The sequence below is a fragment of the Lissotriton vulgaris genome, chromosome 4_1 (genome assembly GCF_964263255.1).
Source record: "Lissotriton vulgaris chromosome 4_1, aLisVul1.2, whole genome shotgun sequence".
Taxonomy (NCBI): Eukaryota; Metazoa; Chordata; class Amphibia; order Caudata; family Salamandridae; genus Lissotriton; species Lissotriton vulgaris.
In genome coordinates, this window is record NC_141691.1 from 1,304,203,611 (window position 1) to 1,304,216,571 (window position 12,961).

At 47.6% G+C, this 12,961-nt stretch overlaps 1 protein-coding gene across 1 annotated transcript in view; it reads left to right on the plus strand.

Moving 5' to 3' along the window:
* TMX3 (thioredoxin related transmembrane protein 3) overlaps window positions 1-12,961 on the plus strand; it is a 234,054-nt gene that overhangs the window by 191,984 nt on the left and 29,109 nt on the right. Inside the window, exon 14 of the mRNA XM_086965544.1 lies at window positions 10,944-11,073. Within this exon, the coding sequence (XP_086821670.1) occupies window positions 10,944-11,073 (130 nt within the window). The remainder of the gene's footprint in view (window positions 1-10,943; window positions 11,074-12,961) is intronic.

The following is a 12,961-nucleotide window of genomic DNA, read 5'->3' on the forward strand; positions in this document are numbered from 1 at the left end:
CTAGCATTTGTTTGTGCCTTCTCGCAGGGCGAGAAAGCAGAACTTCCAGAACTTCCGCGAGAAAGCAGAACTTCCAGAACTTCCGTGTTTACAGTGGGAGTGTTACTCGAGGGCAGGGGGAGTGGCATGGGGGAGTGGCTTGCCCACTGTTCTTAATACTGACTGTATGGGCTGCCTGAGGCCGCCCAAACAGACAGTATTACCAACAGTGGGAAAGCCACTCCCCCAAGCCACTCCCCCTACCCTCGAGTAACTCTGGTCTGTTCTCTCTGTATGCTGCAGCATACAGAGAGAAAATTACGTAGCCTGGGGCAGCCGGCCGCACCAATCAAGAACGCGGTGGGGGAGAGGGAGGGCTGCCTGCCGTGCCGCGCCGCCTCCCTGATGACGTGCTGCAGCGCAGGACAGGACTTGAAAACGAGGAGGCGGGAATCGGGATGGAGTCTCTGGACCGATTGGTAAGTAAGTTTATACTATTTTATTTTAAAATATATTGGTTGTCGTTTGTTTCCAAACCCCTCCGGCCTCCCCCCTCATCCCCTCAGGACCCCATTTCCAACCCCCCCGTAATGCCGGCGAATTAGAGCCCGCCATTAAAGGCTGTTCACCCACAGGGTCCTACAGTCTACAAGTATGGGGTCCTAGCCTGGCTCTACAGTTCTCGCACCCACTACAGAGATCTAGTAGCTGTGAAAAGGTCACAGGCATGAATCGGCACCGGTAAGAGCCCACAATTCGGCTTGAGCAAGCAGCGATTCTGATCGGTTGGTCAGCTTAAGTGTCTTAAGTGCAGCAATTCCACATACACTGCAGAGGCCGCGCGGAAAACACATGTATCACCGGCCTACGGAGGCGCCCGGGGGCGAAAGGAGGAGGCAGGGGAGCATGAGTCGGGGGGCTGCTGAGGCGAGACTAGAGGGTAGAGTGCAGGGAGATCCCGGAGTAGAAGGTGGAATGAAGAGAGGAGAATCAGAAGGGGTGGGGAGCGGTGGGACGGGAGGAGGCGAGCGCCTAGAGGTGATGGCATTCGTTAAGCGCTATATCAAAGCGTCGACATTCATTCATTCGACGAGGAGAAGCAGGGGAGATGGGATCAAGATGGGGAGGTGATGGTGCGGTGGGCGGATGGGGAAAGAGCAAATGATGGTGCGAGGACATATGAAGGAAGCCGGAGAGCTGAGGTGTTGTTTTGAATAAAGCTAGCCCTGGTACGTCCTAGCCGAGAGGCACCGCGTTGCTTTATAATCAAAGTGCAGCCACAAGTCGTTGGCCTCGCAACACTCCATCCGATCACCTGTTTCCAAGGCTTGCCTGCGCCCAGGCCTGGCCCCTCCGCGGTCCACCTGAAAAGGCCAATTAGATGTCTGTACCCGGTACAAGGTGTTTAGGAAGCAGTGATTCCCGTGGCTCGTTCCTTGGATGTGTTTCACAGCTCCGCAGCTTCTACTGCAGCCAGATTCAAGCCTCTCTCTCTCGTTATCTTCTTCTCATCCTTGTCTCTGACTCCACAATTCCGACAGTGGCCGGCTCTTTCTGCTCCTTCGTGCACGCCTGCTGCAGACTGCAATCATGAGGACGCTTCTTCAGTAAAATACAGGTTCCCTGACAGAAAAATGCCAACAAAAATCTAATACAGGACAATGGTCAGATTTAACTGGTTGTTGGAAGAATACACGGGTGGGTGAGATTTTTGGGGCACCCGTTTCAGTTTTAGAAAGCATACATGTCTGACGATAGTAGGCGGTGTGTGCATCTCCTGGCGGCTGGCAGGGGCGGATGAATATTCAAGCACTGGTCAGGGCTAGTGCTTTAATGGAAATAGACAAGTACTGGTACTCACTATCCAAAGTATCTGTTTGCTCCTGAAAAGTCATATAATCTCCCATTAAATGTATTGTAGCAGTGTTGAAAAGTGTGGGTTCTCTCTGTTTCATATTAAAGAAGTGCAGGTATTCAGAACCGAACAGTACCTGCCTACAAAATGCACTAGTGAGGGGTACTCCCTAAATGTGTTATCCCTGAAATGTGCCTTTTTATTCATTGTCTTATTTGGGTGAGCCTCAGAGGGGGTATTAGAGCTCGAAACAGTGTGGCAGAGCTGTGAGCTGGCGAGGTGTGAAACGGGAATGGACCTGGAAGTAGTAATTTTTGTTTATGGGTGATCAGTCATCCAGGAAGTCACTCTGTGAAGAATTGTGTTGTCCCTGACAGCCTGCCCTGAATTTCCAGTTTGCATAGCTGTTGGCTTAGAGGCCGACTGCGAGCTGCAGAGATGAGGCTGTGCAGGGAACTTGCAGAGTAAGTATTTGTAGAATATTTTTGCATGTAGCTGTGTGGTTGTTGGTAGTGGTACCAAACATATGTGTTTTTTATGTCCGCTCATTCTAGTGATTTTACAGAAGTGTAGTTTAATCTTCCCTGCAAGTAATTGGGGTGTTAGTTGATGGGGGTGGATACCCACCTCGATTAATAACGACAACCCTTGTCAGTGTGAACCTCTAAAGTCACTGAATTAACACCCTCGTAGACATGCTTAACTTAGAGGTGATGTGTCCCATGAACACTGCCAACATAAGGTGAGGTGTGCATGCGGCACTCACATGAACACTGCACACATAAGGTGCTATGTGTATGCGGCATTGCTGCACTTTTCGCCACAGCAGTCTCCATTTAACCTCCATCCCCTGGCTCTTGATATTTACCCTCCGTCCTCTGGCTCTGGTTATTTAACCATTGTCCTCTGTTTATTTAACCTCCATTCCCTGGCTGTGGTTATTTAACCTCCCCGTCCTCTGGTTATTTAACTATTTTTCTCTGGCTGTGGTAATTTACCATCTTTCCTCTGACTCTTTCTCAAATTTGCTTGAAAATGCACTATTTGCCCCACTCTTTTTCAAAATGTTCTCGGGTGCTTCGGGCTCGCTCGCTACGCTCACCGCAGTGTAGTACGACAATTGTTTTACGCCCTACCACTTTCAAATGTCACCAGCCGCCACTGATTTAGAGTGGTGAGGCAGATGGTACTAAAATAATTTAAAAACAATGTCACTTACCTTCCTGGTTTGCCGCACAACGTCCTCCTCAAAGCTCCGGGACCCAGGAAACTGCACTACACAATCCTGGTGCTGCTCTCACAGCATGAGATAAGTGTCCGGATTGGAAGGAGCAGCCTTGCTCAGCAATCTTAAGAGCCCTGGAGGTCTGTGCTTTCTCTAACCCAGCTGTCTAAAAATGTCTGGCTGGCTGCCACAAGCTGTCCGGCCAAAGGAACATGCGCACTTTAAACATAAGTGCACAGCTCCCTGTTGCCACTCAGCAGCAATTGCCCCGCCCTGATACTTTGTTCAGGACTGCTTGCTGAAAATTACCATGGTAATAAATAGACTTAATTACTATTCTTTTGTCAGCTCTGGGGTCATTTTTAGAGGAGCGACGCTCCTCTGCTCTCGTGGAGGAGCTGCTCTTGCCCCAACAGCAGTATTAAATTTGCAGTTTATTAAACCATTAGGGTCTCTTCCTCTGGAAATATAAAGTACAGTGTATTTTGTCATGCTGTAGCTTAGCTGGACTTTGGTTGCATAGGACCCGGATCCCCCAGCATGCTCCCCGCTCCCTCCTGATAACCTGATACCCACATTAAATCATCAACAGAGATTTGCGTGGGTGTAAAAACGGCCATGTTTATTAATTGACATTTCATAAACATGACAATGCATTTTAAATTCATTATTCACAGTTATATCAACATATTTTTATTATTTATATCAACATAATTTTATTATCGACTTTCCTTATCTTCTTCAGCAAGATTCTAATCCTCCAGCACTAAGGGGCCATCCAGCTCGCATCTTCCCTGCCGAGCATCCACGCAAGGTGCAACGCACCTGCGCCAATGAGGATTGGGCCCCAAACCTCTGATCCTTGTCCGTTCTCACCAGGGGCCCGCCCTCCGACCACCAGGCTGCCCAGGGACCCAGGAGGCTCGTAACCTGTCGCCCTAGCCTCCCCAGCCGGGGTCATATTTTCCACCGGAGAGCTTACCGTCTCCCCCCCCCTCAGTGCTGGCCTAGGGAGTACGCAAGGCGGACTTCCGTCCATTCCGTCGGTCAATTATACTGTTGCAAGGTCTTTCTACCGCAATACGCCCCTCTAAACTACTGAGCTAAAGGGACGGGTGGGTGGGAGTTAAACTGGAAAAGGCGGGAAATGGGGGGGGACGCTTCCGCGTCCAGCAACCGGTCCGGTGTGAGAGAGGGCGAAGAGACTGAGGTCCTAGCCCCAGGGACCTAAATAGGTCCCCAGTCCCCGCCCTCTGCCCCACCGGAAACGCGTCACCAGATACCCCGGAAGGACTTACGCGGCCGACCACCCCATTGGGCTGACCAGCCGCCAGGAACTCTAGCTGAGGTAGGGGCGGGGGCCGGGGGGCCGGGTCCTAAGTGCGCGCTCGTTTAGGCTTGCGCTTGTCATAGGACCCGGATCCCCCAGCATGCTCCCCGCTCCCTCCTGATAACCTGATACCCACATTAAATCATCAACAGAGATTTGCATGGGTGTAAAAACGGCCATGTTTATTAATTGACATTTCATAAACCCGACAATGCATTTTAAATTCATTATTCACAGTTATATCAACATATTTTTATTATTTATATCAACATAATTTTATTATCGACTTTCCTTATCTTCTTCAGCAAGATTCTAATCCTCCAGCACTAAGGGGCCATCCAGCTCGCATCTTCCCTGCCGAGCATCCACGCAAGGTGCAACGCACCTGCGCCAATGAGGATTGGGCCCCAAACCTCTGATCCTTGTCCGTTCTCACCAGGGGCCCGCCCTCCGACCACCAGGCTGCCCAGGGACCCAGGAGGCTCGTAACCTGTCGCCCTAGCCTCCCCAGCCGGGGTCATATTTTCCACCGGAGAGCTTACCGTCTCCCCCCCTCAGTGCTGGCCTAGGGAGTACGCAAGGCGGACTTCCGTCCATTTCGTCAGTCAATTATACTGTTGCAAGGTCTTTCTACCGCCACAAAGGTGACCAGGGCCCACAGGTCCGTCACCTTCCCCACCAGCGCTCTAAATGAAAGACCTACAGTCTCTAATCCCAGTAACCGTAGAAATGCCTGCTAACTGTACTCCATCTTTGTGATACATCACCTCACTGTAGCCCATTAGGTGTGGAATGTGTGACAGGCGGCCCTTCGCTGAGCACAACCCGCCCATTCCCCCTTGAGCCGTCTCCCTCGAGACATTCCAGGCTCTTGGCCGCGCTCCGGGCCCTTCCTTGTGATACCTCAACTCACCAAAAACCATTCGGTGCGGAAAGTGACGCAAGTGGCCCTTCTCTGAGCGCAACTTGGCCCATTCCCCCATGGGTTGCTTCAAGGAAATCCTCACAGCTCCTGGCTGCACTTCCAGGGCATACTCATTCAGCAGCGCCTCTTTGACCGCCAGGCTCTCCGGTAACTCTTCCGCCTTGAAATGGCACACTAATGCACAGGAGAGAAATAGACATTCAGTCAGTCATGACCAAATCACAACCATTCTTTACCCGTCACCCAGGCTTGATATGCGGCAAAAAGCTGAACACCAGCCCCCAATTTCATCCGGGTGTCGGATGCTGGTCCCGCCTAGCCGCCAGAGCAACCGCCCCAATTCTAACAGAGTGTCCCGGGGCCGTCGGCTCATTAGTGCAAATTTGTGCGCCCCCGCAGACAGAAGCCCGTGCTGGAGTGGAGTGCTAGGTTCTCCTGACCCTCAAACGGCAAGGACTGGCTTGTGTAACTCAAACCTGAAAGATGCGCTACTATAATCGTACCATTGGTTGTCCAGTTCTATGTATATATGCGCAGTGATATCATAACTGACTCCACCAGGCACCGTATAATCACTCAGGATGCCCCCAGGCAGTGAGGCAGAGTCGTCGTGCCCGACCCCTTTTGGGCACTGAGGCATAGTATTCATACACTGGTCCAAAGGTAAGTGAGACCCCCGCGATATCTGAAGTCGCTACCCTTGGCTTGCCAGACCAGAGCTCTAAACACTGTGTTATGGATGCAGCTGACCACCAGGTATGCAGCCGTGTTGTCATCATACAGGACTAAGCCAGGCACAATAGTATCACACAGGACCCCACCGGGCCTTGAGGCGCTGTGCTATCGTAACGGACTCTTCCCAGGCATACTGTCAATACCGCGGGTTCTGTCCATGCCACACAGACATGCAGTAAACTGACACCACCCGGCACAGTATTATCATATAGCCTTGGGATTCCCCCAGGCACCTTGTGGATTGCACGGCTCTGTTGTGTAAAACAACCCCCCACGGGTTCGGTCGGACACAGTATTGTGTTACAATCATTACCATGCAAGTCATGACCCGACCTTGTACCCACTATGATCACGGCGGGTTCCGCCGGCTACAGTTGTAAAGGTGATACATAGCTTTACTATGCTAACTATGACCTCACAGGATCGGTCAGACCCAGCGCAATAGTCGGTACATGCCTCTAGCATAACGAACCTGAGAGTTCAGTCAGACCCAACAATATTGTACGAGGGCCCTAAGGAACTATTAAATGAAAGCAATACCGCGTATACTATGATTGCATGGGGTTCATTCGAGCAAAGCCCAGCAGTGCAAACGCACCGATGTGGGAATCTCTCTGAAACGTTTTTTAAAAAAGAGTAAAGGGGAGAGGAGGGGGCAGTATTGTTAGACCCAACTCTGCGGTCACTGGAGTTCCCTGCCGTGCCAACCTATGTCTCTAGAAATGTGAGTTTCGTTGCCCGCTTAAGTTACTCAAGACAAATAGGTAGTGCCATATATTTGTGCAACATATTCTACCCACCCACACGCGTGGTAAGAGAGCTGCCGCTCACTGTATTTAACCCTAGTTCGATTTATAGTACTAACCAGGCGCTTTTGAAAACTGAAGAAGTTTTCTCTCGCAGTCGTGTTTGACCTAAGGGTAATGCAAGGGCCTATCCCGCTACGGTGCTAACCAGGCGCTATTTGAAACAGTGTTAACCAGGCGCTATTTGAAAACTGAAGACGTTATTCTCTTGTAGTTGTGCTTGACCTAAGGGTAATGCCGGGCCTATCCCGCTATGGGGGTCCTATTAATGACTCTTGACTGGGGCATTTTCCCGGATTTTATGACTAGGAGTAGAGCCGTCCTGTCCATGTCGCACTCTTCCCACTTAAAAATCACACCCCCAGTTGTCCTTCACTTATTCGGGTTGCCAATCGCACACCCATCATTCCCAAGCAAGGGGTTTTTCGTGCACTTTGTTCTCTCCCCAGCCGCGTCGGGAAAGCCCTTCACCGCCACAAACGAGTGTCAATCGGGCATAGTGTCATCCCTCAAGGCAGGTATAACAGTCACTGTAATACCCCTAAATGCGATTTATAGGGCCCTGTCCGAAGGTTAAGGGGACTAGGGACAGTATTGTTTTACTAAAGTGGTCTCTGGTATGCCCTTTTTTGCCATTAAACTCGCGCCGGGCACTTTCCCACCGGCAGAAAGCTGTGAAATGGTGTCGCAACATTCCTCGTTTCATTTATCAAACATCTAAGCATCGCGCTACAGGTTCCGCCTGTTGGCGGAGGCATAAGTTGCCAGCCTTTAAACGACCCCGTAAGTTCGCAAGTAAGTGAGTAGGGGAATGTGGCTTGCTCAGGAAGCATATAGACGATATTCTAGTGTGTTAAATTATTTCCTATGTTCTAATTCGTGCCACCGCAGTTTAAACAACGCTTCCAACCAGAAGGTACATTTTCATCTTTCACCCTCACCAAGGGTAGACATGCTGAACCAGCCCTCCCGGCACTATAACCATGCCAATTTAGCGTGCCGATCCGGCTGTGCACGAGTGTAACAGGCACCTCATTATCATTGCAATACCTCATATGCCTCATAACATTAGTGCATCACATCACCATCACCATATGTGTGTACAAAGGCCCCCTAACCCTTGACTAAGCCCCCAGTCCAGGCTGGTTTAAAGTGCGTCAGTTATCGTGTTGTATATCTGAATGCAACTTCCATCCCTCTAAGGCAGACACCGCTGCAGGAAACACAGGAATGTAGTGCTTATGTTAAGCCCCCCTATAACTACCCACAAGCTAATCAAGCGCCTTGGGCTGGAGTCTCGGTCACTTGCACATAAATGCTCTCGTACAGTCTTGCGCAGGCTCGCTTTACCTCTCACACACAGCAGCCTTGTTAAATGTATCTTCGAATCCGTCTAGTTTAGGGACTAAGATTGCCTTTCGATGTGTTCTGGCGACTTTTGCCAGATATTACAAAATCGCCTGCCAGTCCCGGCTTCTTAGCGCCCGCTCGGTGTGAATGGGGTGGTTTAATACATCACAGCAGCGCCACATCACACTAGTTAGGCTTTTATTTCCGTAATTTGCATTGACACTCTGAGTATTGTATTGTATTTATATTGCGCTTACTACCCCTGACGAGTGTCGAAGCGCGGAGTAGACATTTCCGAAAATTAGTCAATTTCATAACATAGAGGGGACCTATATGTAAAACATTCAGATAGCTTAAATGAAGGCAAGGGCGGAGGCAGGCACATTAGGGAATCTTTAAACCCCATCTGTCTGCGCTCACAGGCTGGAGTAAGCAGGGACTTAGTAACTGTTGTTGATCCCTTCTTTTTAAAGTAAACTGAAAGTACACAGGCACCGTGATTGTTTGTGACTGGGAATCTGTGCTGCATTGACTCCTCGTGCTGGGGAAGACTTCCGGGAGAAGGAATCATTTTTACAAATATCTTAGTGTTGTATTTCTGCATCAAACATGGACATGAGTGCCGGGTTCGCAGAGAATGGTAGTGTCAGGGTACACTTGTCTGTAAGTGTGGGTGCTATGTACGGCACACATGCAGCTGGGCATAATGTAGTATTCGTTCTATTACGAGTTATGAAGCGCCGCCAGAAACATTGCGGCGCTCCCATCCCTGACTGCTAAAATTGCCCGAGTTAGAGAAAGTTCCCCCCGCAGGAGATGCTGTCGCCAGCCCACGATGGAGGGAGATCCCCGCACCCGGTCCCTACCCCCGCCCGTCCACGTCGCCCAGGAAGGAGCCCGCGAGCCCGGGGGCCCTGCTGGCAGCCGCAGACCATCGAAGCCAACCCCAAGCCCCGCACCACATACCACTGCTCCGCGGCTGCAACCAGGCCCCCGATCACACTCGACTCCCTACCTGGCGAGATGGACGGCCTTCGACCCCGACGTTCTTCTCCTCCTCGCCCCTCTCCATGGACTCTGCTGTGCCGATTCGCCGCCACACGAGGATCCCCCGACCTCCGCTTCAATTCGCTTGGGGGGGGGGGGGGGGTTAAACTTAAGAAAGGCGTGAAGTAAGTTAAACTGGAAAAGGCGGGAAATGGGGGGGGACGCTTCCGCGTCCAGCAACCGGTCCGGTGTGAGAGAGGGCGAAGAGACTGAGGTCCTAGCCCCAGGGACCTAAATAGGTCCCCAGTCCCCGCCCTCTGCCCCACCGGAAACGCGTCACCAGATACCCCGGAAGGACTTAAGCGGCCGACCACCCCATTGGGCTGACCAGCCGCCAGGAACTCTAGCTGAGGTAGGGGCGGGGGCCGGGGGGCCGGGTCCTAAGTGCGAGCTCGTTTAGGCTTGCGCTTGTCAAAGTAACAGTATAAGCAAAGGAATGGTTTATATTTTCTGTACTATGTACAGTGAAGTAATTTTTTTTGTTTTAAATGTGAATCTTGCTATAGTTTATTTATTTGTCATCCCAAAAGAGCATCGCCAATTAGAAAATCGCAAAATTTGTGATTCTCTATTTTGCGATTCCTTAAACGCAATGTATAAAGCACAGAAAAAGTGGCATTTGGCCTTAAGGAATCGCAAATTACCACTAACTTTAAGTTGGTGGTAATTTGAGATTTCTTTGAAAAATACACTTTTTGGCATTTTTTAAAGTGCCATGTAGCACACATACATGCCCTTAGGGCATGTATGTGCACACCTACATATTTCAGGGGGGCAACAGTGTGTCCTTTTGACACCCTGGCACCCTTGAAATTGCATTCTCAATTTGCAATTCTCTGATTGTGAATCGCAAATTGAGAATGTCTTCCCTTCATTCCTATGGGCCTTCTAGCCCATAGGAATGAATGGGAAGGTATTCTTTAAATGCGATTTGCAATTTTCTCACCGCAATTAAGGAATGCCAAGGATTTGCAAAATATTTGCGGAAAATTTATTACATCCCGTTTTGCGACTCTCAAATAGCAATTCTCTCAAAATCGCTATTTGAGAATCGCAAAAACGGTATTTGATACATATGCCCCCTAGTGACATCTACTTCGCAATATTTTCAGGTGGTGTTCCATCACTTGGAAAAAAAATGACTGCTGAATAAAAGAGGAAATGTAGAAAGTGCAAATGCACAGTTCTTTCAGGTTTACTCTGGCAATGGTGCACAAAGACATATATAGGCATGACCACAAACGTACAACTTTCTGTGCATGCTGCTGTTGAATTTAGTTTGTTCCCAAAACATATGGCATGTATACAAGTCATAGACGCAAGAATAAGCTGCGCAGATTTGTATCTGAATTTAGCCATTGCTAGTCATTGCTATGCAGTGGTACGGTCTGCTGTTACCACCAAATACCAAATGTTTTTGATTGTACTTTTCTTTCTCTAGCGCATCAATTTTATTTGCATAAAGGATTTAGCAGGGAAATATCTATTTTCTTAATAATCTAGAGTAATTCATTCAAGATAAAGCCAGGCACTAGGTACAATCACAAGAAACCTTGTCATCCTTCGCTTGCTGAGAATATGAAACGATTTTTATGGTGTGTGCGTGTGTGTATATTTTTTGTACTATCTAATATGAAACCACCTTCTGTTTTGGGGGGAATGTTTCTAAACTGTGCTATGTACTTTTGTAGTGAGGTGGAGATGCCCAGTATTGTTGTCCTGAACACTTCAAACCAACAGTATTATCTGCCACAGAAACATATTGAGAGTACTGAGGAGATGATCGCCTTCATTAATAGCATCTTAGAGGGTACAGCAGACGTAAGTAGTAGTAAGCTCTTTTTTATAATTCTATATCTTCCGGCATTTATTGGTGACTGGTAATAAATGCAAAAAATGTTCTGTGGTTAAGCTCATTTGTACTCCATTTGTCTGTGAAAATGTGTCGTGATTATAGCAAGAAAGTATTGCGAATGTTTATTTGTAGGGCTCTGTTTTTTAAAGCCAGCGTTATTGGGGATTGCATCCATAATTATCTGCTTGTCAGCTAGTGCATTAATGCCTGGGTCATAAAGACTTTAATTCCAGGCAAGGGTCCACAGTAAACTTTAGCAGGCTTAGATAATCTCCACCGGAAGCAGCACGAAAGGTAGGATGCCCAAAGCTTTCACGAGAAAAACTGGGGTTCCTTTGCGCAGTGCCAGCCAGGGACGTTTAATGGAGCAGGCACAAGAATTACATTAGAAAATAATAATCTTTCAATGAAAGTAGTGACGTTTTTGACTTCTGAGTTGCATTTTATGAACATTTTAATATAATTTACACTATGAGGGCTATTTTATATTCAAGACAGTAGTGTTTTGGGAGGCAAGGCAATTAAGTACTGGTGAAAATCATTTTAGTCACAGTTGTGATATTTTTAGTCACAAGTGTAATATTTTTAGTTACAATTGTTAATGAGTGCCATTTTTGAGAAAAATGTGAGGAGATCCATGTTTTATAAGATTGCCATGAAGATAAACTTTTGAAGTTAAAATAACCCTGTAAGATCCTGGTTGTTAATAAGAATGCAGCTGACACAGGATTGAGTAGAGATGGAGCTCAGGTTTATTGGAGATAAAAGGAGACACATCCAGATCTCATCCAAGCTCGAAGTAATAACCACCACAGCTTGAAAACATACATTCTAGTAGCTGTGGTAACCACATGGAATTTATGACGTCATACAGTGTAGATCAGAGAGTGAAGGATGCTACACATCTTCCCCCCCATAAAAAAACCAAAATGAAAACTATAGCAAAAGAAGAAGAAAACATGAATTATAAAACAATAGATAAACAACAATACTTTCATTAAGATACATAGTCTTTTAAATGAGAAGGTTTCTTGATAGATCTGGAAGAGCGTCGAAACACTCTAGGAACCTCATGATCAGTGTCAAACCGGGAATCATCAACATTTGTCCTAAGTTCAGGAGCAGGAGGTCGATGATTTCCAGATAAAACACAAATTCTATTTAAGTTCTATATTCTGTGGTCTAGGGTTCTCACAGCATTTTTAAAGACTTTTATCACTTTTATTGGTTCAGAGAATTTGATTTTTTTACCAGGAAGCTTAACAACTACCATGTCACCAACCTTCACAGGCGTTGCTTTAACAGCATGTTTGGAATCGAAGTAGAGCTTTCTGTTGGAAGAGTTCAGAATCTCTTTCTCACGCCAATTAAGTTCATCATTTAAATCACTATCTTTAGAACAATTAGCAATTTCATCACTCAAATCCCTCACCCATGTTGGTTCTAACAACGTACAAGGTGACCTTCCTCTAAAGAGGACAAAGGGTGATTTACCAGTGGAGGAGTGAATCTGTAATTCTCCACTTTTTTAAGAACTTGTTCTTTCCAATTGAGACCTGCCCCTTTAGCCCAAGAGATGGTGTCTTTGAGTACTTTGTTAAATCTCTCCACCATTCCATTGGTTTCTGGGTGATAAAGGGCACATTTGTTATGATTTATACCACACCTAAGTAAGAAAGACTCCATTTCCCTGGAAACCAATTGAACCCCATTATCGGTGAGGATGGATTGTGGAAAGCCTTCCCTTGCAAATAGGGTCTCTAGGAATCTTATAACACAGCTAGTCTCAATATTAGATGTGAAGTGTATCTCAGGCCATCTGGAAAATAAATCCATTAATACAAAAATGAAAAT